This window comes from Thalia democratica, chromosome 7 (genome assembly GCF_965202585.1).
Source record: "Thalia democratica chromosome 7, ktThaDemo2.hap1.1, whole genome shotgun sequence".
Classification (NCBI taxonomy): Eukaryota; Metazoa; Chordata; class Thaliacea; order Salpida; family Salpidae; genus Thalia; species Thalia democratica.
This window is the reverse complement of record NC_139171.1, coordinates 48,691,679-48,719,607: the sequence shown is the minus strand read 5'-3', so window position 1 is coordinate 48,719,607 and position 27,929 is coordinate 48,691,679. Positions and strand designations below refer to the sequence as shown.

General features: G+C 26.5%; 1 protein-coding gene across 1 annotated transcript; it reads left to right on the top strand.

Moving 5' to 3' along the window:
* The first annotated feature begins 20,287 nt into the window (after positions 1-20,287).
* LOC145840946 (acylphosphatase-1-like) lies at positions 20,288-21,700 on the top strand. Its single transcript, XM_082948303.1, has 3 exons — positions 20,288-20,390; positions 21,093-21,202; positions 21,347-21,700. The coding sequence occupies exons 1-3, from the start codon at positions 20,319-20,321 to the stop codon at positions 21,498-21,500; spliced, it is 336 nt and encodes a 111-aa protein (XP_082804429.1). The 5' UTR covers positions 20,288-20,318; the 3' UTR covers positions 21,501-21,700.
* The last annotated feature ends 6,229 nt before the right edge of the window (positions 21,701-27,929 follow it).

The following is a 27,929-nucleotide window of genomic DNA, read 5'->3' as shown; positions in this document are numbered from 1 at the left end:
TTATTATATATCTTGTTTGTTTACTTTTAAATTATAAAACTTTAGTTAGAAATACATTTCAATTTCGTTTTAAAGCTTCATTACAAATTAATTAAGCAAAAGGTTTTTACAGAAACAGTTACTGCACGTGTTAGCAGTGATTAAAAAGCGCATTATTTAGGAGGAGAAAATTTTAAAACTCTAAAATTTTTAGTGAAACGTTCGAACAACAATAAATTAAATGTTAGTTTTAAAAGATTATAATTTCTAATCATCTAATACACTTAAAAACTTATATTTGTTTAGCTTTTTTTTACCTTTTATTATGACTGTTATTCAGAAATAGATAGTTTTCATACATATTAATATCAGGTTATTTTATATTAATGTTCTTAAAAAATTTAAGTTTACTAAATACTTATTTATTCAATTCTAATCACTAAAAGTTTTATAGTTTTGTAAGTTTACTAACACAACAGAATAGTTCAAAGAAAAATTTAAATCAAATAATTATTGTTTAATCTGCATAATCAATATTAGTGACACACTTTTAACGTCAGGATGAGTTTTAGTAATATAATTAATTTTTTAAAGTTAAATAACTAAATTTATGCTAAGCTTGTTTCGCCAATTTGTTATTATATACATAACTAATTTATAACGTAGAAACATTTAGATATAAGATATTTTAATAAAACTATATCACATACTAATAATAATAACAACTATACAGTATTCTTCTTTTATTACCCTGACATATGTCTCTGGGTGTTAAACGAGTCAACACACTTCAACGGAATACTGTATAGTTGTTATTATTATTAAAAAAATACTGTAAGGAAAGAAGCTAAAGTAGGTATATACATGTGTCCATTAAACATAAAAATAATTACTACAGATTTTATTTTGACTCGTTTAACTCACAAAAATATATGTCACTAGTAAAGAGTCATTAGTATTCTTTGTAAATCTTAAAAAAGGCTTTTAATAAAATTTTGTATTTATAAATTTTCAACAAATCTCGGTTCTAAGTTAAAAAAACATTTTTTTTTCATATGTTTCAAGTACTAAATAAAGTAACTAAACTACTATCAAAAGGGTTATTTAACATTTTTACTTTTCAAACAACAATTAAAATAATTAAACTGTTGTTTTTTCTAAGCTTAAAATTATTACTAGAGTATTATGACGATACAAGATATAATAAGTTATTAACATTGTTAGTAAAATTGTTTTATTTTTTTTGTAAATTAAATTTTTTGTCAAACAATATGTAAACAAAAAACTAAATTTAACATTTTTTTAATAAAATTTCTATAATAACTTTTGTTGAGAATAATAAGCTTTGTATTTTTTAAACTAATTTAAATAGCTTTTGGCTACAAGCCAAACAACTCTGGTAACTGGTTTATTTGAAAATTTTAAACGAAGCATGCCTTCTAATAGTTCTAAGTGATAATTATTTTTTACAAACTTTATAAAATTATATTATACAGACTAGTTAATAATAAATAATAATCAAAAGTCTTTTGTATAAACTTTTTTTAAATAACTTTAACTTTATAACAGCAACACTAAACAGCTTTTGCAAAATTTTCACAATCATGAGCGTAAATACCAAATTTTAAGGTAAAAAAAATATTTTTTTCCTTTTAGTTATGGTGCTACTAAACCTTTAAACCCTTTGACTCTTTTTTACTCTTTTAATAAAGCTTTTTAAACTTAATTTTATTAGATTCAAAAATATTGTAACTTTGTTGACAAGAATGTTTATATTGGGAAAGCTTATTTCTGAGCAAATTTCTCACCCAAATCTATTTCAAATCAAATCCCGCCCGTTTAGTTTCCATCAAACCAATTTTGCATCTCACTTTTACACAGTGCTGCAGCACTTTTTCACGGCTTAATTTTTTAATTGGAGTCGGTTTTACACAAGTCATTATTTTTGCACGGAGTTAATTTTTCACGAATGATCAGCATTTAATATTTGTAGTTTTGTGCAAATTCTTATTCTAGATGGCGTCACTTTTTCACAGGTGCCATTTTTTTACGAAATTTGACATTTTTTCATGAGTGAAAGTTTTGCACGGTGTCATTTTGTAAGTTTAACTTTTGTGAGGTAAAATTAAATTTCAAAATTTTTCTTAAAAACAAATTATACATTGTAAAAAAAATATAAAAAATACATAGTTTAGGAAATTTGTATTAAAATAACCTTATTTAATATCAATTATCTATTGATACAAAACAAAACAAAACTTAAACAAAAACAAACCTTATTTTAGCAAAATTAAAAATATATATATAACTTTAATCTAAAAAAATGTATTTCAAGCATAATTTAAAAAATTACGAACTAAATTTTATAATACTGTATACACACAGCCGTTAGTTATAAAAATTTTTATTTGAAACATGAAAATAAAAAATAAAAGAATAATGTCATATGAATAGAGTATTAAAATAAAAATAAAAGCAGTTAATAAAAAAAAAAAGTTAACTGAAAACATAAACAAAAAGAATTGAAAATTAAGTTTTATTTTTTGTTTATAAGTCTGATACAAAAATTAATACTTAGATTTTAAAAAAAAGCTTAGATAAAAGAAGCTCGATTATTTCGTACACAAAAAAATATACTTTCACTATTTTAAAAGGACTTTTTTTTGAACTTTACACTAAATTAATTTGGTTTTCATTGAACTAGGTTTTTTTAAGTTTTAAAGTACATATATAAAATATTAAATTTATCGATGAAAAAATAAAGTTGACAAAGAAAAATCAGAGGGTTTTCTATCTGTGCTATCAAAAGTAAATGTTCTATTATGTTTCTGTAATATTTACATAACAACATAGTTACCTTTTTGATCTGTTTACCAACTACAAACAACCTGATAATTTTGAAATGAGCTACTTAAATATGTACTAATTTAACTTTTTAAATCCTTACAAGCATTTAGCTATTATAACTAAATAAATAATCTACATATTATAAAGACAGTATTAAAAATAAACCTAAATATATAAATCTTTATAGAAATAGTTATAAAACAGACAATCCATATCTTAATTCAGAACCAGGTAATGTATGAAAATGGTTAATGGATAACAGACTTAATCTAAATTGATACTGATAAAACTAAATTTTTTACTTAATTAAAACAGATTTCTTCAATGAAACATAAGTTTAGGTGTTTAGATAAGTATTTTATTAATAAAGAAGGTGAATTATAATATACTTTTATAAAGGTACATTTATAAAGTACTCGTGGGTAGATAGTAATATAAATTAATAGTATACTTAGAACGTTTATATACTAACATACTAAAACATATATACATTCTATAAAAACAAATATAATTTAAATTAAAAGTGTTTATATTATATCTTCAATTAACATTTAATGAGTTACACGGGTGGTTTGCTGTGCTGGGGTATAGCCAATAAGTTAAATTAAATCTAGGACATAAGGTGGACATGCACTGTTTTTTACAAAAAGTAACATTTATTCTTATTAAAGCTTATAGTATAAACTATAAGTCAGTTTATATACTGAAACAAAAAATAAGACATAGTAATTTTCTAAAAACGTTCCAGTGCAAACATATGGAGCACTTTTTTTCACTGTCAATTTACTAGGAATTTAAAAAAGTTATCTTCTGCTTTATTTTTAAGCTATTGATTACAAATTTTTAGGAATACTTTTTGCATAGCAAGAAAAAACTCTGTTGTAACAATAGAAAAAAGATTATAGACCAAGTTAAAAAAAACTAGACATATAAAAAGTACTTTAATAAATAGGGTTCTTTATTATTAAATTAAATTTATACTGAGACATTTTGCTTAAGATAGTTAAAATTTTGTAGAAGAAGGTATATTTTTAATTTTTGTTTCTCTGATTTTGTCCCCTTATATCTCAAAAACTAATTTTCTTTATAAGAAATAGTAAAAAGCAACTGTTAGCTAAATTAAAGATCTTTAAAGTAAAGTCTACATTTAAAAAAGTGCCTTACACCCCTATGCTCTTAAATTTAGTTATATACTACAAGAGGAAAAAAATATAACTTCTGCTTAAAACCAGGAAAAAAATCTAAAAAAACAGTAGCCAACCTGTTACTTACTTTTTTAAAAGACTAGGGGTTAACAAAATACAGCCAGCAGTCTTGGTTTGGCAGATTAAAAATTTTTGCCATATGATCAGTTTTAATATTTAAATATAAATTATCTAACAAAGTTCTAAGTATAGTTTGAGTCTAATTAAAATAAAACGGACATATAATTTGGTTCTGAAAACATTTTTAAACTGGCATTTTTATTTTTATGCCATCCTTGTGAAAAACATTTTGTCATCCTTCTGTTTAGTTTTGTTTACATTCCTCTACAAGATTCTTTTTTTTAGGCAGTTAGTAAAGCAGACTTAAGCAGTTAGTAAAGGCCATAGGGGGAGGGATTCCAACACTTTATTTTAAAAAAATTAACTTTGGCTTTAGTATGAAGGCTTTAAGTAAAAACTGCAAGCCAGTTTTAATAGAATTCAAAAATATCTTTTAACTTTTGAGATATTTTATATTTTGTAAAAAGTTTCCATACTAACGTATGGACCACAAATTTTTTGAGGTCAATTTTCTTTCAAAAAATCTATCTCCTCCTTAATTTTTTAAGCTTATTTCTTCAAATTTTTAGGAAATATTCCTTATATAATAAAAAAAAAGTTACTTATGAGTTTTGATAAATAAAAAACATAAAAGTTTGATGACAAAAATTAAAAAAAAAGTCTTTTTTTATCAAAAAGGGTGTTTTAACTTTAAATTTTTTTAGTGTTTAAGATTAGACTGTGAAAGTTTGAAGAAGATTGCTAGAAAAATGTAGGAGGGGATAGATTTTTAATAAAAATATTTTTTTTGCTGTTTTAGATCTCCTATTCCATAAGGATCCTATTTTGCGCCCAACTTTGTGCAGTCATATCGCAAAAAATAATTCAAAATTTTTTAAGTGGTAGAAAGCAACTTGAAGCTTATTAAAAACTCTCTACAATAATATCAACTTGTAAAAAACATGGCTTACCCCCCTGTGACCTTAATTCATTACTTATTTATCTATGATAAGCTCACTAGAGGTTCATATGCTTCAGGCAGTCAAATGAAGCTAAATCAGATTTTTTGATAATATTTGCAAAGTATAATTTTTTATGAGTTTAAATGTTTCAAGGTTATGAATAATTTGAAAAACAAAAATCTGGTCTTTAAAGTACATTATTAAATAATGTATATCTTTCAAATAAAAGTTAAATTTTGTAGCCTAATTAAAAAAAAATAAGGTAATATTGGCAAAATTCTGGATTTGTCACTACAAATGCTTAAAAATCTATGTGGTTCTAAAAAAAATTATAATCAGTTTACTTTCTGACAAGACCAAGACTGTTTTACTGTAAATTTATTCTAAATAAGAATTTAGTTTTTGTAATCTTAACTCTATTGAAATCTATACATTATTGGCATAATCTCAGGACTTGTCATTACAAGTGATAGGAAATTTATGGATTTCTAAAATAGTTTTGAGAATATTTGTGTAAATTTAAGATGAATATACAAACTTTGTTCTAAATAAGTATTCGATTTTTGTAGCCTAGCACTTTAAAATTAGTATGTTTATAATGTCTGTAGTGGTAGAATAACAATTCAAGTTCAGAACACTCAGATTTTGATAATATTTTTTAGAGGCCATATATATTAAAATAAATTGAAAAAATAACTAAAATCACCTATTATAAGGCTATGCATTTGCAACTAAACTAATAGGCTCCATAATTTCATCAAGTCATAATTCCATTTGGTTACCGACTATCAAGGGTTATAAAAATTTTAGTCTAAACTTAAGCATGTCAGTCTAAAATTACAAAATTTTGAAAAGAAACTCTTCTACATGCATCATTTAACTTTAAAAAAAGAACTTTAAAATACTATTAATTTCATATCTTTACTAATTACCTTTAAAATTTAGGGAACGTGGTATTTATTTTGTATATTAATAGGATATTTAATGTAATATAGTTTATTAAACAACAACAAAAAAGGTGCTTAGAGTTTTTGGTCCTAGGACCTGGTTTACAAAGAACTTTTTTTAGTGAAATAATCTAATTTTGTGTTTTAGTTTGCGCCTCCCGTAAGGAACCTATTGTTGCCTCCAACATTGGACTGGCTATATCTCAAAAATCATTTCAGTTTTTAAAATCTGTAAGAAGCATCTTGTAGCTTAGTAAAAACTAGGTTAAATAAGATTTAGTTGTGTAAACAAGGGTTTACCTTTCTTTTGTTCAAAAATATTTTAAATTAATTTATTGTATCTTTAATTTTCAAGGTTGGGGAGTTTATATAAGTATGGTACTGTTTGGATTTGGTTCTGCATAATATTTCCTATTCTAAGTTGTAGTTTGTGATCTTATGTTTTCTCATGTGTAGTTTGGTAGTTATGTGATATATATATTTTTCAAAATCTTTTTTAGTTTCAGTATCTACTTTGAACTTTTGTCCTTGTAGATGCTAAATAGCTTTTTGTTGTTTTGTTAGTTTTTACAGTAGATTTGCAACTAAGACTTTTTCTAAATATTTTTTTAAATATATACATAAACAGACTATAAATATACATTTCATAGCATATATCAAAATCAGAAACGGTTATTTATAGTATATTATTTATTGTAAAAGAAAAAAATATGCTCAAAAAATTTGGTTCAAGGACCTGGTGTACAAAAAATTTTTTGGTTATCAAGTCATACACCAGAACAGTTTAAAGTCAAGCCCAAGACCATAGTGCAAACATTATGTTACTTATTTAGTCTTTTTTTTTCAATCCAACAATTATTGTAAAAGTTTATTTGTTTCCAATACTTATTTAATGTTTTACTTAATTTATATTTAAAGTTTAAGTTTTTATATGTAGTTTTTTTTAACTTTTTATACTCTAGAGCTGTGTTATCTAATAGAATTTATGTATAATAGTTTTTCGTTTTGTTCATGTTTTAGTTAAAAACTCCTGTCTTTAGCTAACGTTAAATTCATTGTATTTGTATAGTTTCTTATTTGAATTTTCTAGCATTTAAGAACAGTAAAAAATTTTTCTAATACAGAATTAGAATTAAAATGAGTGGTTTTTCTAAGACATGGACTTACCTCCTTTCAGCTAAAGCAGTTGTACTTTATTCTGCTTGTTCATCATTTAAAAACAAACTTTGTTTTGCTGAATGGCAAAATAACTGGGATAGTAGAGACCATCTTCGTGGCTTTTCTGGAGCAAATAACTACTTTTTAATTCGTCACGGTCAGTACCATACAGATAAAAGACCACAGGCACTAAGTAAAACAGGTATGGAACAAGCAACAGAAGTGGGTAAGTACCTAAATACTTTTCTTGCTCGTAACCCTGACTTAAGGCTAACTTCAGTAATATCATCAAATGTCCACAGAGCAGTACAAACTGCTCAGTTTGCGTTTGTACAATTTAAGAACCATTTACAAGATCCAAATGGTGTTTTAGCGAATGATTACAAAATACAAGCTTTTAATGGTCTGAATGAGTGTACTCCTTACATTTCACCGGATATACTTAAGAATGCTGAAAAATTAAATAAGAAAAAAACGAACATGGTAGTTAGTAAAAGGTGCTTGGATAACGCTGCTTCACAAATATTCAAACGACCTGATCATAACGAAGAAAGACTACAAATAGTGTTTGCTCATGCTAACGTTAATCGTTATTTGTTGCTTCACTTACTTCAACTACCCTGTGCTGCTTGGAATAATTTTGAACACTATCATTGCGGTATCACGTGGATAAGAGTAGATAAGGATGGGTATGTTACTTGTAAATGTTTTAGTGATGCCGGACATTTAAAATTAAGTTTGAAAACCCAATGCAATATAAAATAATTAGACAAACATATATATGTGTGTGTGTATACCTTAATATGTATTGTGCTGATTTGTTTTGTCAGATCTTACCTAACAAAAGCTTAAGCACAAAGATTTTCGATCTTTTTTATTTGTATGTAAAATAAGGTTTTAGTCTTTTAGCAAACTTTCTTGACATTTTTCAAGCTTTTACAGCAAGCTATTAGTTATATAATTAGTTTTAGATCGTTTTAGTAACTATCTGTCAAAACTGCCAGTATAAAAATGTTTGTAATTTATTAATTAAAAATAGACTTTGTGTCTCACATAAATTATTAGTGTTTTAATTAAATTAGTGGTAACTTTTGTTTAGCTTAAGTACTTACCAAAACAGAGTTTTTAAAATGAAATGTTTTTCTAAGACATGGACTTACCTTCTTTCAGCTAAAGCAGTTGTACTTTATTCTGCTTGTTCATCATTTAAAAACAAACTTTGTTTTGCGGAATGGAATAGTAACTGGGATGGTAAAAACCATCTTCGTGGTTTTTCTGGAGCAAATAACTACTTTTTAATTCGTCACGGTGAGTACCATATGAACGAAAGACCAAATAAATTAAGTGATAAAGGTATGGAACAAGCAACAGAAGTGGGTAAATATCTAAATAATTTTCTTGCTCGTAACCCTGACTTGAGGCTAACTTCGGTAGTTTCATCAAATGTCCACAGAGCAGTACAAACTGCTCAACTTGCGTTTGTACAACTTCAAAACCATTTACGAGATCCTAATGGTGTTCCATTAAGCGAATATGGAATAGAAGCTTTCAGTGGCCTGAATGAGTGTGAACCTTATATCACAAGCAGAGTACTTGACAGAAGTGGCGGAGCTGCTAAAGAATTTACTAGGAGAAAAAAAATGGTTATGATAAATTCTAGAAGACGTTTGAATCACGCTGCTTCACAAATATTTAAACGACCTGATCATAATGAAGAAAGGTTGCATTTAGTGTTTGCTCATGCCACTGTTAATCGTTATTTATTGCTTCACTTACTTCAACTACCCTGTGCCGCTTGGTTTAATTTTGCACACTATCATTGCGGCATCACGTGGTTAAGAGTAGATAAGGATGGGTATGTCACTTGTAAATGTTTTGACGATGTCGGATACTTTCCAAGCCAAATGAAAACCATGGACAATGTGTTATAAGTGATAAACATATACGCTAACTTTAATGCATATCATACTGATTTGTTTTGTTTTCTTTCACGTTATAAAATCAACTTATAAAATTATTTCAATCTTTTGACTATCTTTATTTTTCAATACTATTACAGCAAACATTCAAGTAGGCAATCAATTCTGCTTTCCACTGATTAATTTTTATAAAAAATTTGATTTTAATTGAGTTTTAAAATTTGATTTAAAACAGGTTTTTATTTTCTCCTAATTTGACTTGTTGTTTACTTTTATTTTAAATTTTATCAACTTATTACAGACAAATTTCATATATATCTTTATCAGTATAAAAAAAATAATTTGGAAGTTTTGTAAGCGAATATTTCTTAAATGGTTTATTTAGTTCTAACGTGCTTATGTAAAACAGTAAGTAATCAAAATATAGTTTTTTTTTGATCTTTTAGTAGTTCCTGTGATTACAATATGCTTGCCTAATAAAAAATACATGTCGTTATTTCAGGTTTACTCATCTAGATAATATTCTAGACTTCCTAAGGGCTAGTGAATAAAGAATGAAGTTTACAAGAGTATTAACTGGATGCAGCAGTGTTTTGCTTCCTTTGGCTATCAAAAAACTTTGTTTCGACGAAAGAACTAAGACTTGCTTTGCGACCAGCAACGTCGGCTACACTGCGTATGACCAGTGGAATTGGAACTGGGACGGCAAGTACGACTTCAACAACAACGGCGCCGGTACAAAACACTACCTTCTGGTGGCGGATGCCGATAACTCCGAAGCAGCTTCAGCCAGCAACTGCCTGTCTCCGGCCGGTGTCAAAAGAGCTGAGCAGTGCGGGGATTACGTCGCGAGAGTAGTCGGCAAAGAGAAGCTGAAAATAAGCAAGATCTTGCACGCCGAAGACGTTTTTTCTTCCGGCACCAAAGACTCCGTGCTGAGCAGGCTGAAAGGGCTGCAGTGCGGCGGGGTTGCCAGCGCGTTCTTGAACAAGTGCGTTCCGTACGAGTTTTCGCCGAACAACAAGGACGTGTTCCACGTGCTGGAAAACAACGAGGAGTACCTGAGGAACGGGATGAAGCTGGTTTCGTTCGCCAAAAGCGAGTTTCACAGGTCGGAGGCGTTGTGCGACGGTACGGACGAGCTTCGCATTTTGTTCGCGCACAAGAACGTCATAGCCTTCCTCTTCTGCTTGCTGATGCAGCTGCCGCTGGAGGCGTGGAACAGGTTCGACATGAAACCGTGCAGCGTGACGTGGCTGAAGATCAACAAGGACGGTCACGTGCACTGCAAGTGCTATGGCGATACGCACTACTTGGAGGCTAATTTGGTGGAGAAGGATCTTTCGTAGTTTGTTGGTTGTTCGATTCTTTGCTTTTTAACTGCTTCACTTGTTTTACAGAAGTTTTATTTTTGCATTAACTAAAAAATGTTTTGCTTAATTTCATGCTTATTTGATAGTATGAATTAGTTACTAAAATTTAAAATCGATTTATATTTTTCTCACTGACGCTGTTCCACTATTTCAAAAAATATTGTAATATCGAATAAAACAAAGTATATTGGAACATGTTTGATATCTTTGTTATGGTATTTCTAAATATTTTATAATCTAAAACATTTGTATACTTATTCTATCCAAGTATGTAGTAAAAAAAACTAAAAAAAAAATATTAATTGCAATGTAACTAAATGGGATAAATATTCTAAACTTTATTTAAATATAAAAAGCTTTTCTAAAGTATTGAAAAAACATTTCTATTTATTACAATCTTTATAAAGCTTTTTTATAGAATATTTTAGAAAAAAAAGCTCCCTTAAATGTATACATATTACATACTCTTAAAAGTTGACACTGCTATTTGTTTAAAATAATTTTTTTTAATGTTTCATTGAAATAAAATCATAACAAAATGTCACTTACATTTAGACCATAGTTTTTTTTTTCACATTATAAATTACAATTTGCAAAAGTTAACTTTTTTTGTATATCAAACGCATAAAACTATGGTTATTGAGAATATGTCTACAGGCTAAGATTAAACTCGAATTACTAGAAACTTTCAGTATGTTCGTATCAAGGCCATATTTCGAGGCATTTTACATTCAAAATGGTTGGACAAAAATACGCTTGTTTTAGATCGATAAAAAAGTTTTCCGAAGATATATTGAAACTAAAAATACTTTTGCCGATGACGTAATGATCAAAGCTTTAAAATGTTTTATTTTGCTAAAAATTTTGTTAAAAAATTCAATGTATTTTAAACTTCATTAATATCAAAAATACATGAAATATTGTGTAAAATATTTTATAAAACAATTATAGTTATAATTTAAAAAAAAACACTAAACGGCGTAGTTCTAACACTTCGCAGTCGAATGTGCCGTTGGTAAAAGAAAATTCAATTTTTTTTATGATATTTGTTGTTTTAAAACTTGTACATTATCACAAAGAAGTAAAAAGGTATACTGTAAAATATTATGAGAAATTAAGTTAAGAAAAGTTTGTGCCATTGTAACGTTTAAAAAGGGAAGCATTGTAAAAATCTACACTCATAAAATCCAACTATTATAAAAAACCTCAAAAAATAAACAAAAATTAAAAGACAGATTATAATAGTTATTTTGATTTATAGACATCAATTAAGCTTAGTGCAAAAAAACTTTTAACAACAAAATAATATAGTTATAAAAATGATCAAACAGAAAATCAGGTTTCACTTTTATAATAGTTGTTAAAAAATTGAATGTCAGTTAGAAAAGTTAATATGATTAATTTACCATCATTAACTTAAAGGAGTTATCATAGTTTAGTATATTTTGTTACAATCAGTGAGACTTGAAAAAAAACTAATATCAGTTTTAATAATAAATCAAATTTAGCATTTCTTATTACATACATAAATGAATTCTCGAAACCAAATACTTTTTTTTCTTATTTTGAAATTTAATTTATACGTGCAAATATTTTTTTTGCTTTTGTTTATAAAATAAAAGTTTTTAACTTCATAAAATAATACTTTCACAACCTTGAATTTAGTGGTACTTATACCAAGTGTTGCATTTTAAGAGTATCAGACTCCAGAATTTGTCCAAAATTCATAACATTTTATAAAATTACTTACTATTATAAAAGTGCAAAATGTACTCAATTTTTTAGTCTTATGTTAGCTCTTTTTACAGTAGTAATGTTTACTCTAATCGTTTAAGTGAGTCAATAACTTGTTCAAGATTTCTATCATGATCATGTAATTTTTAAATATATAAACGCGTATAAAAACTGGCTAAACTAGTTATTTTCAATTTTTTAAGGTATAATTTTAAATGTATAATAAACAAAAATTTTGAAGCTGTCTGTATACAAAACAAGTATTAATTTAGAGTTTTCCTTTTTTTTAAAGTATGTAAGTGTGTATATTCTGTTAAACAAAACTCAATGTGACTTTTGAAAGATGATTAAGCGTTTTGACTTGGGTAGTTAGATTTCAGGTCTTGATCGGTGTGACAAAAAAAAAGTAAATTCATGACGTTTTTCATTCGTTTAAGTGCAATCAAAAGTAAAAATAATTATTAAAATGATTAATAAAAGTACTGAACATAAAAATAAATACAATTCATGTCCAAGATCAGCAATCGGTTACAATAAAAATCCTTTTTTTATAGAGTTTTTTAGTTCCTGAGAAACGTAATGGGTAATGACGCTCAAGCGTTAGAGCTCTAACGCAAATTATTCAGTAACAGCGAAAAGTCAAAACAATTTTATACTAACTTAATCATACAGACTCACTAAAAGAAAACTCGATCCTGTCGATTCAATTTTCAGTATGTTTTGTGTATTTTTAAATCTTGCCCATTGTCTAGTTTCAATTTTTAAATCTTGCCTATTGTTTAGTTTTCATGTTACTTTAGCTTTATTCTAAAAAGAACGAAAACCTTTAAAGTAATAAAAATGTCAGATATTAACTAGATTTTTTTTAAAGCCTAAGACAAGGTTTAAAAAAGATCTTAACTTTAAAAAGACGCTTTTAAACACTTTTTGCACATATCACCATTTAAATAATTTAAAATCAATTTTGACTTGGTTATATAGTCAAGCTATTTGAGCCTTTTATGTATAATAAATTCTTTAAAGAAAGATACAAAATATCCATTAAAAGCAAGTAGTTTTTTCTATAAGTTTAGTTATTATTACAACAGAACTGAAATTTTTGTATAAGTAATTTTGTTGTTATTTAAGTTGTATTAAAAAAACTTCTGAAAACAAAAAAAAAAGCTACTTGAAATTTATATTACTTAAAAGTAGTTTGATAAACAACAACTAAGGTTAATAATGTTTTTTAGCTAAAAAGTTGTTTTATTCGAAATTCCAAAAAATTCCCTATTCAATGAAACTATTTAAAGTTAGTAGTAAGGGAAGCTTTTATAAACAGAAAGTTTTGCTTATATCATATTTGTTTAGTACCAAAAAAAAAATGTTCTGCCGTACTTAAAAGCATTTAACATTAATTAAAAGGTGTAGTAGATTACCCATATTTTAAATACTACTATGTTAAGGGCTGCATACAAGGGTTAGGTTTTTAAATTTTGCAAACAATTTATTTTTGTTGATTTAGAATGCAAACTAGTTTTTGAGATATATGAGTACAAAGTTGAAAACAGCTATAGATTACTTTAAGAAGTGCTAAGTTAAAGAGACAGAAAATTGCAATTTTAATGTAAGTCTTTTTCTTTTTTAGCTTTTTAGAAAAACTCTTTAGTTTTTCAGTTTAATATTTATTTAATAATAAATTGGATTTTTTAGTAAAAAACAAAAAAAAAAATTTTTCAATAACTTCTGTTGATTATACAATTTTTCTTATTTTTTGTATAGACTTTTAAGTAAGTTATATTTTCTTTGTACTCAAAATAAATTGCTTTTGAATTTAAGTAGAAGAAATAATCTTATTGAATTAAATTTTTTGATGAAAATTGGTCATAAAAAAGTTATGGTCCATATTTTTGTGTTTACAAAAATGATTATATCTCAGAAATAATAAAATATTATACAGTACCCTTCTTTTATTACACTGACATATGTTTCTGTGTATTAACGGATTAACTCACTTCAACTGAGCTCTGTAAAATAACAAATACTGTAAGGAAAGAATATAGGCTAAAGTAGGTGTATACATGTGTTCATTAAAATAAAAATAATTGCAATATATTTTTAAAGGTTAATGAGATACTTAATGTTAAATTTGACTAGTATAAATTTTTATATTATATGTAATTGTTAAGTCTAAATTATTTATTTATTATAATATATAATCATCTTTCAAACCACCATCACATAAATTTCTCTACAGACTCACTTCTCATTTTAATAGTTATTTTTAATTTTTCAATTACTTTGTCAGTTAAAAATACTGGCTTTATTTGATTCAAATCAGAGTTTGGCAGACTTTTTAATTGGTAATAATTTGTTTTTTTAATTTTAAAGTAGCTTTTTTTTTAAATTATGTTCGTAGACTTTATTATCTTTTTCAATAAAACTTGCTACAACAGACTATTGTAAATATTGCAAGGAACATTTTCTAAAAGCTTGAGGTATTTTTCTCAAAAAGAGTAAGAGGAGATAGGTAATTTTTATTTATTCATAGTTTTCGTTTTCTCATCTCATGACGTACTCTCTGACTTTTACCAACTATATCTATTAAATAGTTTGAATATAAAAAGCTGTAAAAAGCAATTTATAGCTCATTTGGAAGTCTTTATACTCAAATCAAGTTGTAAAATAATTTACTACCCACCTTGGCTTCAAGATTTATAAACAATAAAATTTATTTGTAGTTTATACTTAGAGCTTTTTAATAAGAGTCATTAATAATTATTCTAAAATAAAAATTTTGATTTCTCCCTATGAGCTCATTAATTAAAAATAAAAGATTTCAACTTTTAAACTCTTTGCACCAGAACAGAACTATGATTATTTGTTGTTTTACAAGAATAGATTAAGTAAACAATAATATTTTTAATTGCATACTGAAAGACCTTAATGGTACAAAAAATAAGGTGTAAATAAGTACTGGCTTAATTTATAGATTAACCCCATTTAAACAAAAAAATTTAAATACTCAACATTTTATTTCAAACTTGTTTTTTTTCAGCTTAGGTTACAATCTAACAAACTTTTCTAAAAATACATGGTATTAAAAACCTGGTTATTTAAATGGTAGATTGAATAATTGATTTTAAACATTTTGTTGAAATGTTTTTTTGATATATAGTTTTATACTGATTTTTACATTTTTAAAATACTAAAATTCTTTATACCTAGTAAGTTAACTTTGCTTCTACTAAGGTTTTAACAATGTGGTACTACAACATTAAGTAAGATAAATATTACAAACTATTTTTTGCTTGTAAACCTAGTTACGCTCACAATAGAAATTATTATCATTATTATATTGTTTATTGTGCAATGTTGGACTCAGGCATCAAAACTTGATCCACATAAACAGGACACACACAAAGAGAAAAAGAAGATAAACTTATATTCAAAACTTTAAGATAAATTATTTATATATATATAAATACATAATTTAAATGAAAACACAAAGCTAAACACCATATAATATACAAATGAATTAAATTTAAAATTCAATTCAAAAAATTCAAACTTATGTACAAATTACTTAGTAGACATAATAAAGAAGTTCATCTAAAATCATTGCTTACAAAACAAAATTCATAATTACAAAATAAATAAGTAAACTAGTAGTTTGTAGGGGGAGGTGTAGGGAAACGAATATTTTTTCTTTTTTTTCTAGTGGAAAATTAGTGAATTTTACTGGTATTTATTGTATTTAAATCAAATCTTTTTAGCTTTAAACGAAATTGTTCAACCCCCTCACAAGATACTATATCCTGAGGTAGTCTGTTCCACATAGCTTTTGCTCTGTGAAAAAATGCGCCTTGCCACTGACTGTTTTGAAAATCATGTTTACATTTTATTTTTAAAATATTTCCTCTTAGTTGATATTTATTTTGGGAAAAACTAAAAAACTAGTTAAAAAAACTCTTATACTTGCCATTGATAATTTTGTTAAGAGTTAATAGATCAAATTCGCATCTTCTATATTCCAGTGATTCCAAGCCAAATTTAATCATTCTATCATTATATGATGTGTACGATATGTTGCAAAGACCACAAATATGACGGGTAAAACTCCTTTGCACAGGTTCAATTTTAATAATATCCTTTTTTAAATGGGGGGACCAAATTTGGGTACTAAACTCAAGTTTAGGGCAAACGTATGTTTTAAATAGTTTTGTCAGAATTGAAGCAGAATTAGTTTTAAAATTTTTTAAAATTTGATAACATGTAGTTTGTGCAACCTTATATAAATAGTTGATATGTTCATTCCATTTTAAATCTTTGGAAATATAAATTCCCCAACCTTTAAAAACTTTAACTTCTCGTAACTTGGTGTTATTGATTAAGAGGTCAGTTGGAGAAGATTTTTTTTTGTTAATGGTTAGTATTTTACATTTGCTAGGATTTAAGTTTAGCTTTCTTGTTTTTAACCATATGTAAATATTATCTAAAGATATTTGTAATGAAGTATTTGACTGACTAAAGATTTTAGCATCATCTGCAAATAAGCTTAACTCACTTTTAATATCAATGTTTGAACAAATATCATTGATATAAATTAAAAGAGAAGGGGACCAACTACACCACCTTGTGGTACTCCACTGTAGATTGTTAAAGAGTCAGAAAGTGTATTATTGATGAGTACTCTTTGTGATCTATTATTTAAAAAGTTATCAAACCAATCAATTAAGTTTTCATGTAGCCCATATGGATTTCAAATTTTTAATTATCTTTTGTGTGATACTGAATCAAAGGCTTTTTGAATATCGGTATAAACTACTTTAGTAAATTCATTTTTGAGATAAGGAACTAACCAAGAATGTAAGCATGTTAACAGTTGAATGGTTGATGAGCGGTTTGGGACAAAACCAAACTGTTTGTTAGTTAATAAGTTGTTATCAAAGAGGTGATTAAGAATTTTTACAGATACAATATGTTTAACTTTTTTCTTGTATATTTAAAATGAAGTTTTTTTTTTCAGATATAAGCAAACATTATGTCTTATACACAAATAATAAACAAAATAAGTCAGTTTGTCATACCAAGATTTTGCTTATGGGAAGCATGCGCCTTTCTCATGAGTCTTTCAGAGTATGATATCGCAGATAAAGTTCCAAAACAGCTGATATTTTTTGACGTTGGTCTGCTTGTAATTTTGGGAAGCTTCATGATGATGAGCTCGTGGTTTCAAACTACATCAGGGGTTTTTGCCTCAAATTACATGTTCTTCCGCTCGCTTGTTGAATTTCAAACCAGCAGTTTCAACAAGGATTTAAGGTACCTTATGGTTTTGAAAATGTGCGGGCCAGCCACTTCAATACTGTTTCACACGATTCGTCTGGATCAAAACAGAGCAAGAAGAAGGTCTACTAGGTTTCGGTTGGGTTGCTTTTTCACCTCAGTTCTATGTCTATCTCTATCAGCTACTTTGTTATCTAACAAGCTTTTAAAGTCTAACATTGATAAGTATTTGAAATCAGTACATCCAGGTTTTAAAGTTTATGTTCCATACTTTTTAATGTTTATGTCAGTAATGTTGCTAGTTACTTCTCTTTCAATTGGGTTTAATACTTCAAGTTTAAAAGATTCATTCAAGTACTTATTCATATTTTGGTCACTTTTTATAATTCCACTAGACATATCAGCAAAACACAGCATTCCTTGGATTAAATACAGACTTATTGCAGCAGACATTACGACTGCACTTGGATTTTTTACTGTTTGGTCTAACTATTAGTTATGCTGCTCTATATTTAAATAAAATTTTCAAAACTTTTTGTTATATATTTTTTTTTCATTTAATTAGAAATAGTTATTACCACTCTTTTTTATTAAAATGCTAGAATAAAGTTATATAAGTCGATAATTCAGGGTATTTTAATTACAATTACTTCATCTTAGCAAAAAAAGTTTGTAGATTTGTTTTTCCGTTAAAGGACTGTTTATATAGTCAATATAAAAATTCTTATACAAAGTACATAACAATTACCTTATTGTTTTACCAGTTAATTAAAACTGTTAATGAGTTGTAAAAGTATTAGTATATAACTAAAGCATTTTTGATAAATTTTATGAAAACATGTTATTAAATAGTTTTACTTTTACTATAAAGTTTTATAGAAACCTTTTAAAGGCATAAGGGTAAAACACTTTTTTCGAAATTTGATCTTATTTGATATAGGTTTTACTAAGCTACAAGATGCTTTTTACAGATTAAAAAAAATCCAAATAACTTTTGAGATATAGCTGGTCAAAGTCGGAGGCAGCAATAGGTTCCTTATGGGAGGCGCAAACTAAAACAGCAAATAACTAGAAATCACTAAAAATCTATCTTCTCCTAGATTTTTTGAGATAACTACCTCAAATTTTAAGGAAATGTCCCTTGCAATATTTAGAAAATTCTGTTGAAACAAAATTTAAAATACTAAAAATAAAAGTTTTATAACAAAAAAAAACTGTTTTTTTGTTTATTTTTGTTAAATTATTATCTTTTTTTTAATTCTTTCCGACAGATTTTTTTAAATACATCAAGGAACACTTTCTGAAATTTTAAGGTAGTTGTCTCAAAAAACCTAGGAAAAGATATATTTTTAGTGAAATAGTCTATTTTTGCAGTTTTAGTTTGAGCCTCCCATAAGGATCCTATTGTTGCCTCCAACTTTGACCGGCTATATCTCAAACATTATTTTGAATTTTTATAATCTGTAAAAAGCATCTTGTATCTTAGTGAAAACCATATAAAATAAGATCAAATTTTGAAAAAAGTGTTTTACTAACATCTTGTGAAACGTTTAATATTGTATCACACTAAAAAAATTCTTATTTTTGTTAATTAAATTTGTTGCTTAAACATTTAACCAAATCTTCATTTTAACAATTTAAGTTTGCAAAAACACACTTTTTTAAGGTTTTCAAGTTATAGTAGTTATATAACTACTTGGTTTTTTTTTCTAATACTTTGATTAAATGTTATAATAAAAACTTGTCAATTAACTTTTTTTAAGCTATAGTTAAATGAGTTGTTATTGAAAATGGTAATTCAAACTTTTGTTTAAATAGCTAAAATGTATTAAGGTACAATTTTCAAACTGCTGTATTGTATAAATTATATATACTAAGTTAAATTAACATAAATACCTAATTAATCTTAAAAGTCTACAGTAAAAGTTTTGATTATGTTTTTAATCAATCAAAACTTGTTTTTTTTTAATCTTGATGTTCTATAAAATTAAAGAAGTATTGTAATAATTAAACAATACAATAAATTATAGTGATATTTATGTAATGTTTTTATAAAAAACAGGGTTGCCAAAAAAGACTGAAAAAACCTGTAATTTCAAAAACTTTGAAAAAAACCTGAAAAACTTGGAATTTTAAACTACTTTTACATGTAAAGTAATAAAATTTCAATTAAATACTACAAAATCAATCATTAGAAGTAATTTTTAATTAACAACACATTTAAAGTAGTTTTACAGTTTCTTTAAGATGTTGTTGTACTATTTAATTCAGTTTTTTGCCTTAAAATAAATTTTTTAAATGAAAATGGACTAAAAAACTTGTTCTTTTGAAAATCTGGAAAAAAATTCAGAAAATCTAGAGAAATTTTTTCAAAAAACCTGTGGCAACCCTAAAAAAAGGCATTAACAATACTGTTACAGATCTTAAGTATAAAGTTTTTAGAGTAATTCAGTTTCTTTGATAAACTAGTTCACAAGTATAAAACTCATTTTAAGATTTATTTTTGTTTAAATATTCTTCTATGATGTTTTATCAATAATAATAAAAATAACTTAAAATATGCTTAGTTTGTTTTTTTAATTTTTATGTTGTTTATCAAAGTAAATCAAATATTTTTCATTAGTTCAAAGTATAGTATTTAATTTTTTTTCATTATTCAATCTTTTATTTTTAATTTGTTGATTTTTTGTTACAACTATTGTCAAACAATTCAAAAAATACTGCTCTAGAATATTTAATTTTCTTGTTTATAAGTTTAACTTAAATTTTTGCTATTTTTTTTAGTTATTACTACTTTTAACGAATTCAAAAATACTGTGTTCCTAGTTTTGCTACCTTCGAGTTTTATATACAGAACTTACTTTAATTTATTCTAATAAAATTCTAAATGGCTGAAAATGAATGGGTTCGTTTTAAGTTTGAAGTCTATGGAAAAGTTCAAGGAGTTTTTTTCAGAAAGGTTGTTTTTGATGATATCATTTTTAATAATTTTTTTAACTCAACTTTAAATATCTACACAATGTTGTACTTAAATTTATTTTAAACGATAAAAAAAAAATAACTTGTTGTTTTTTTATTGTACTAACAATCAAAAAAAAAAATTTCTCATTGGTGTATTGTTTTATTAATTTTTTCACTTTGTAATTTTGTCTATAGAACAGAGCATTGAAGTCCAAGAAATAGTTTTTTTTAGTGAATAGAAATAAGATTGAAAATTATATTAGTTTTTATTTTTCATCATTGCACAATAAACATTATAATGCTATCTAACTCACTTTCACGCCGCTACGAAATGGAGCTATTTGTATCATAACTGTAAATATTACATCTCTCTAACTTAACAAACTGTTTTTAATTTAATTCGAAAACTAGTACTTATTGTTAACGCTTGGTAATATTTCTACATGTTTTTGAGGCTAATGATAAAGTTGTTACCAATCCTAAAAAGTTTTAAAGCGTTTTAAAAAACTCAAGCTAAGTAGAAGTGTATAAAAGGTATTTAAAAAAAAGCAATTTATTAACAGTTAAACTTGTTTCCCTAGTTTTTCAACTTGTTTAAGATATATGTTGAAGATATTCAATTGACTTGATCAGTTCTTTAAAGTCATTAAACTTTTTTTTTCAATTAACAGTTCTTGTAATCAATGCAACTTCACAACAGAGAACGAAGGAGATGTGTGATAGGAACGGAGCAACAGGTTGGGTTCTCAACACGCCACACGGAACTGTCCAGGGCCAAGTTGAATGCAAAAGTGAAGCCGTGATAAAAATGTACGTTTGTTATTTTAAGTATAATTAAAATTAGAATAAACTTTCTCAGTAATTTTTTTTTGTGACAAAAAAATTTTACTTTGAGGATTTTGAATTTTTATAAAAACTAAGCTGGTGATGTTAACATAAACTTCAAATTTGCAGCAAAAACTGGTTAACGTCCAAAGGAAGCCCAAAATCTAAAATTGATAAAAGCATTTTTTCTGAAGAAAATAAATTCAGTGAAAACGTTTATAAAACTTTTTCTATTATAAGAGACAAAAACGAAGTTAGTAAACGGATTTTTAAACTGGAATAGTATTATTTTAAATATCTTTTGTTATCTTTATAATTGTAGAGTGATATTTTGTTTACTGGCCAATGAAAGTATTTACCATATTTTTTTATTTTTAAAATTTTTACCATATACTGTATTTATATGTTTCATGTTTATAAAAAATGTTGTGCTCTTATGATCAACACTGTGTTTGAAACTTATTTAAAGTTTTTTTTTTATGATTTAGTAACTTTTGTTAACTTTTATATAAAAATTACCCACTCTAATATCAATGTCTTTTTAAATTAACTGACGAAATACTTTTTATAAACTGAACTTATAAAGAAAGTCGTAAATTGTTACATTTAAAAAACATACTAAATTGAAATTTTTACTTATTGAAAATTTAGTTTAACTAACAAAAAAACTAAAAAAGATACTATCAGTAATTAGAAGTTTTTTTAAGAAACTGAAAATAACATTTAAATGATAACTGATATTAAGTTAAAATAAGTAAAATGTAGTATCAAATGTTGACTTCATGGTATGTTTCTCTCATAGTTTGAATTTGTTTAAACAAGCTGAGAGGAAAAATAAAAAAGGACGGAAAACATCTGTTAACTTTGAGCTCTTCATTTTAAAGTCACTTAAGAGTTGAAATCCGGCAAAGCGGTGCAGCCTGGCAAGATTGAGGAGCACAAGTACTGGAACGGGCTCTGGGTCAAGTAGACCAGCCTTCCTATCATGTCCGCGTAGAGCTGTAAAGTTTATAAAAGGTATGATGAAGCAAGACTTGAAGCATTTTTGTAAACTTATATCCGAAGAAAATTAAATGTTAGCGTGTTGTAAGGCTTTGTGACAAGCTGTTGGCTACTCAAGCTAGAATAAAAAAAGTGAGTTTTGTTGGTCAATTTCTTAAAAGAATGTATAATTAAAAAATCTATCTAGTTTATTACATTGAATTTCTCTTTTGAAAACGTTTGAAAATTAAACGTATCGAACTCAACCTACTTTTTTTGTGCCCAAGCAGTTGGTGTCCTCCAGGTTGACCTCGTAGTAAACGCTCTTCCACTTCCTCTTGATGATCTTTACGTCCTGCTTGGTGATCTTGTTGTTCTCCTCTTCCTGCTTCTTCCTCAGCTCCTCCGTCTCCTTATCCTCCTCTTCCTCATCTTCCTTCCGTTCGTCCTGCAGCTCCTGCTGCTGTTGGACCCTCCAGCAGGGTCTGCCTTCCGAGCTGCAAGTGCAGTGCGAAGCGGCGGTTTCGTAGCTGGAAGAAGCCAGCGAGCTGGAGTCGGAAAAAAAATCGTTGGGATCTTGGTCTTCTTGCGCGGAGCTTGTTGAAGCTGACGGCTCGCTCCTGATCCCGACGATGATGAAGTTCTGCCGCATGCGGTCCTTCATCTCATGGTCGAAGTTCATTCGGAACAGCTTCCTCCTGCGAAATTATAATCAGGTTAAATGTTAACACAACTTTAAGATTAAATAAACTAAAATTTTTTTGATCAAGTCCACACGATAAAAAAAGAAAAGATTTCGTTTTCACAGCTTTTTCTTACTGTTTTAGAAGAATACTAAACTTTTATATTTTGATATTCTTTAAAACAAAGTAGAACACGCTTGAGTGAACAGCTAAGTCAAGCGAACTTCTGACAAGCACGAACCTTATTTCGCGAACGGTGTCGAACGAATTGCGGTTGTTCAAATCGAAGCAGGCCAGGTGAATGTGGGTGTCTTGCAGGTACTTTGTGGATTGCACCTGCTCCAACTGCTTCTTCCTGTCCTGGACGAGGTACTTGAGGTGCAGCTTTCCGTACCTGGTCGGCTGCTCCGTGTAGCAGAACTGGTCGAACAGGTTTATCGTCTGCGGCTAAAATTGACAATATAAGTTGTTTTAAACTGGTTCATGTTTGAGTTAGTATATTCTTTTGTTTTTAAAAGTTGGGAGCTAAGTTGTTGTTTTCAAAGGAATAAAGTTAGCTAGACTGAAACAACAGTTTAGTGGTTGATAAAAGTATTTTTTTTGTATACTAGTTTACTCTGATTGGCTGTAAAACTTCTTGAAATATAGTGTTTACGACTTCTTATTATCCTGAACTATATTTTAAAGTGGCTTTAATAAACAACAAAAAAGTAATGAAGTTTAAGATTTTACCAACATTGCTTCCAATGAACTTTCTCATCAGACTTCTTCTACTTTCACAATTTTCACCAATTAATGTGATTTGATAGTATTTCTTATCCTCTTCCATTATTTTTTTTAATAATCTTGTTAGTTTTAAAACAAATGTCATTTTTATAATACACCAAATGCATGTTAATATACATACATTTTTATTGTTTGATGTGTCTTTCAGTATAAAGTTCAAGTAAAGGTAATTTTTGTATCATATTTAGTATTTTATTGAACACGATAAAGAAATAGACGTTTTAAAAAATGGTCAAAGGAGCTGATTTTCAAAAAGACCTTTTGTTAACAGTGCTAGACAATACAATAAAATAACTAGTTACTAGTACAATATTTACATTTAAACTCTAACATATTTTAAGAAATCGGTATAAACATTTAGAGTAAAAAGTATGTATGATTAACTTTAAGCTTCAAATGTATAACTTTAAGCTTTAAATTTTTTTGTTCAAACTGTAATGTAACTATAACTTAGTACAGGATATGTCAAAAATTTTAGTCAACTTTTGTCTATCTTTTGTCAACTGTGTTTAGATACATTCGTCAAATCTTAAACTATATTTTAATGAAAAAAAAAATGTACTTAGTAAGTACAAAAAATTTTTATGCATTTATTTTTATAAGTACAAGTTTATTTTGGCAAAAGCTTCTGTGAAATGGACCAAATTTATTTTAAATACAAAAATATTTAGAAGCACCCTTTACTAATAGAATAAAGCTGCTAATTTTAAATAATTAAAATGCTACACTTTTTAAACAGCAAAAAACATATACACGCTTAATACCTTTAAGCAATAGTTGTTTAGAGTTGTGATTAATGAATTTTTCTAAAAGAATATATTTAAGTTTTTACAGTTTCAGGCACGAAATTCGTGCTTGTAAGGTTATTTGTAGATTATGCCGTTAGTATTTTAAAACTGTACAAATATTTAGCCCTAAACTATAAAATGGCTTAATTATTTTATATGTTTTGTAACACAAAAAAAAATTCCAAAAAGTTTCAAGTTTATCAGTTAAATAAAAAAATTGATTTGAGTTGAAGAACTTATAAAACAGTTTAAAAATGTAGAAATACTTAAAAGAATATATATATATGAGTTGTTAAATATTTTTCTTATCGATTATGCTCAAAACTACTAAGTTATAGTAAACAACAAACTTTATTTTTAAACTTTATATAAGTATACAAATCAACAATTTAAGCTAGACAAAATTAAATGCACAAAATACATTTTTTAAATGTGTAGAGAGGTTGTAATGACAATAGTCGTGTTTATTATATTGTATTATGTTTACTTATAATAAGCAAGAAAAGTGAAATTATTTTTTTATCAACTTTTTTATAGGTTTTTAAAACTTGTCTCTAGTATTTGACTGAAAACTTTATTTCTTTATAGGTATTTGTATTTCTGAAACTACTAAAGAATTACTGTTTAAGTATAAACTCAAAAACTATATAGCTTTTTAAATACTAACATAGGAAGGTTTTTGAACGTACTTATATACCATTTGCAACTTATTATTAACAGATTACTCATTTTGTTTTATACTTTATTTTACAAAGCTTTTCAAAACTATACTAGTTTCATTCTCAAGTGGTAAATGTTAAATGAAATTTAAAAAAAAATTAGTTAGTAAACAGCTTAAAAAATTACTTTAAATTATGACGTATGAATAAATTCAAGTAAATACAAAATTTAGAGATTTAGCAAGTAAAGGTATGTTTATTAATAATTTTTTAGTAATTTTGCTTTTCCATTTAATGTTATTTGCGTATTTAACTTAGGTCGCTCTTCCTCAATCAATATTGATTCCAGGCTGTAGAGTTCGCTTTGTTTACATCGTTTCAAAACTTTAAAGTTTTAACTGGGTGTGCAATTAAAAAGCATAGAATCAAATACAAGATGTAAACAAAGCGAACTCTACAGCCTGAAATCAATATTGATTGAGGAAGAGCGACCTAAGTTAAATACGCAAATAGCATTAAATGAGAAAGCAAAATTATTAATAAACATACCTTTACTTGCTAAATCCCAAATTTTGTAGTTACTCGAATTTATTCATACGTCATAATTTAAAGTAATTTTTTAAGTTGTTTACTAACCAAATTTTTTTTCAAATTTCATTTAACATTTTATACTTGAGAATGAAACTAGTATAGTTTTGAAAGCTTTGTAAAATAGAATATAAAAAAAAAGAGTAATCTGTTAATAACAAGTTGTAAATGGTATATATTTTAATGATATAAAAAGAGTTCTACTCTCAAAAAAAATTCTTTCTGATTTTCAATAACTATTTACTTATTATAATTTTTTTTCACAAATATAGATGTCACAAACTTCTCTAAAAAATAAATTTACAAAATCTAAATACAAAGACCACTAATCAAATAAAAATTAGCTTTTAATTTATATAAATATATCTGAAAAACTCTAAAGTGTATAAGTATTTTTTTTTGCAAACCTATAGAAATAGCATTAGTAAATTTAATTTTGTTCTCTGAACCTTTGATTTTAAACGTTTTTTTTTTATAGGTTTAAAAACTTTTTTAAACTGCTCCCAATAGTTTTAACTTTTTTCAAATTTGATTAGAAATGTTTTACTTTGTCTCTTGAACAAAGGCTTACTTAATTTATATTTTAATTATAATTCTTTTATGATTTTACTTTCTTAAAAAATCAAGAAAAAAATACATTTTAATCCTTCCACACTACTTCACTGACATCAAAAATTATCTTTTAAATGCTTTTAATAGAGGTTAAGCTTAGTAAACTAAAATTACTTTTTACAGAGTTTTTAGTCTTATGCAAGCCAATTAGATAATTTATCTTTTCATATAAAGATGTTTAAAACATTAAAATGAATTAATAAAAGTTTTTCTAAAGCTGAACGTAATTACAATTTTGGCTCGATTCAATAAGTATGACCGACTTGTAGTATTACTAAAATCGTTTTAACTGTGGTGCTTACATGACGTTATGAATACTACGGTCTAAATACTAAGTGACTCATAAATAGCTAATAGTAAGTATTTAAGTTTCTGTAGGCTTCTTATAGCTTTGAAAGTTTAAAAAAAAATTCAACTGTTTTAGGTATTTATATTATAATATAATTTTTTTCATCTAGAACAATTTCTTTCATATGCACAAACATTTAACTAAAAACTTTTTTCACATGAAAAATTATTAAACCGCTTTTGAAAGCTATACTTATTGTGTGATGCATTTTAAAAAGTCTGATTCAAAGATTAGTCTACCATAATCTGTATATATATCTAATTTTCTATAGATTTTTTTGCAGTTTAAGCTTTAACAGAAATGTTTAAGTAAGATGTGTGTGAAAAAACACAAGACTAAAAGTCTCTCTGTACTATATTTAGCCATAGTTTTAGTTTCTTAAAAATCGACCGAATATACATTGCTTAAAAAATGTTTTGCTTCGGACCATTAGTAAAAGTAGAACTACTTTTACAATAAACATATTAGTTATTGTTTATTGAATGACAAATAAAAGCGCTCAAAATGTTTGGTCCTAAGACCTGGTGCATAAAAAAGTCTTTCGGATATCGAGTCGCACACCATTTGGAAACCTTTTAATGTCTTAACCAGGACTATTAACCAAAGACTTATTTAAAACTTTCTTAATGAAAACCTTTGTAAGAAACTGTTTTTAATTGTGATCAAAAGTAACTTAACTGGTAAATAACAGTTTGTCTATGGGTAACTAACCAAAACTCAGGTTTAGTTTACACGGTATTTCGTTATAACATGTACAATCAAGTACCAAATAAATTAATATTAACTTACTTTTGTTTATAAGCTGTCAAATACAAAGAGTTTTTAATTTTCACATATCATTTTTAACAATATCTCATAAGAATGCATGCTAAAAATTAATTAATTAAATACGTCCATATTAAAAGACACCTGTTGGTTTTTCGAAGTAGTATATTTATTCATTTGTAAACATTCATGTAGCAAACTATATTTTTTCTCTAAAAAATAACTATCAACAAAGGATAGCAGAAAGGTCAAGTGTTTACAATAAATATGCTTTAAATCTACATACAAGCACAAAGTTACTGATAAACTATAACAATGCTTAAACTCACAGTCCTTCATTTTATTTAAAAAATACATTGAAGACAAAAAGTTTGACGCAAATTTTTTTTCAATAAATAAAACTATAACAGTAGAAAATATTCTTTAGGCAAAAAAAAACGAGATTTTTAAGAAATACAATTAAGTATTTTTACATGTTTCTTTAATCAAAAAGAAGTTTAG

Coding starts and splice junctions, on each gene's coding strand:
- LOC145840946 (XM_082948303.1), top strand. CDS start 20,319: ATGGCTGAAAATGAATGGGTTCGTTTTAAGTTTGAAGTCTATGGAAAA. Junction 20,391..21,092: donor AAGGAGTTTTTTTCAGAAAG/GTTGTTTTTGAT, acceptor ACTTCACAACAG/AGAACGAAGGAGATGTGTGA. Junction 21,203..21,346: donor AGTGAAGCCGTGATAAAAAT/GTACGTTTGTTA, acceptor TCAAATTTGCAG/CAAAAACTGGTTAACGTCCA.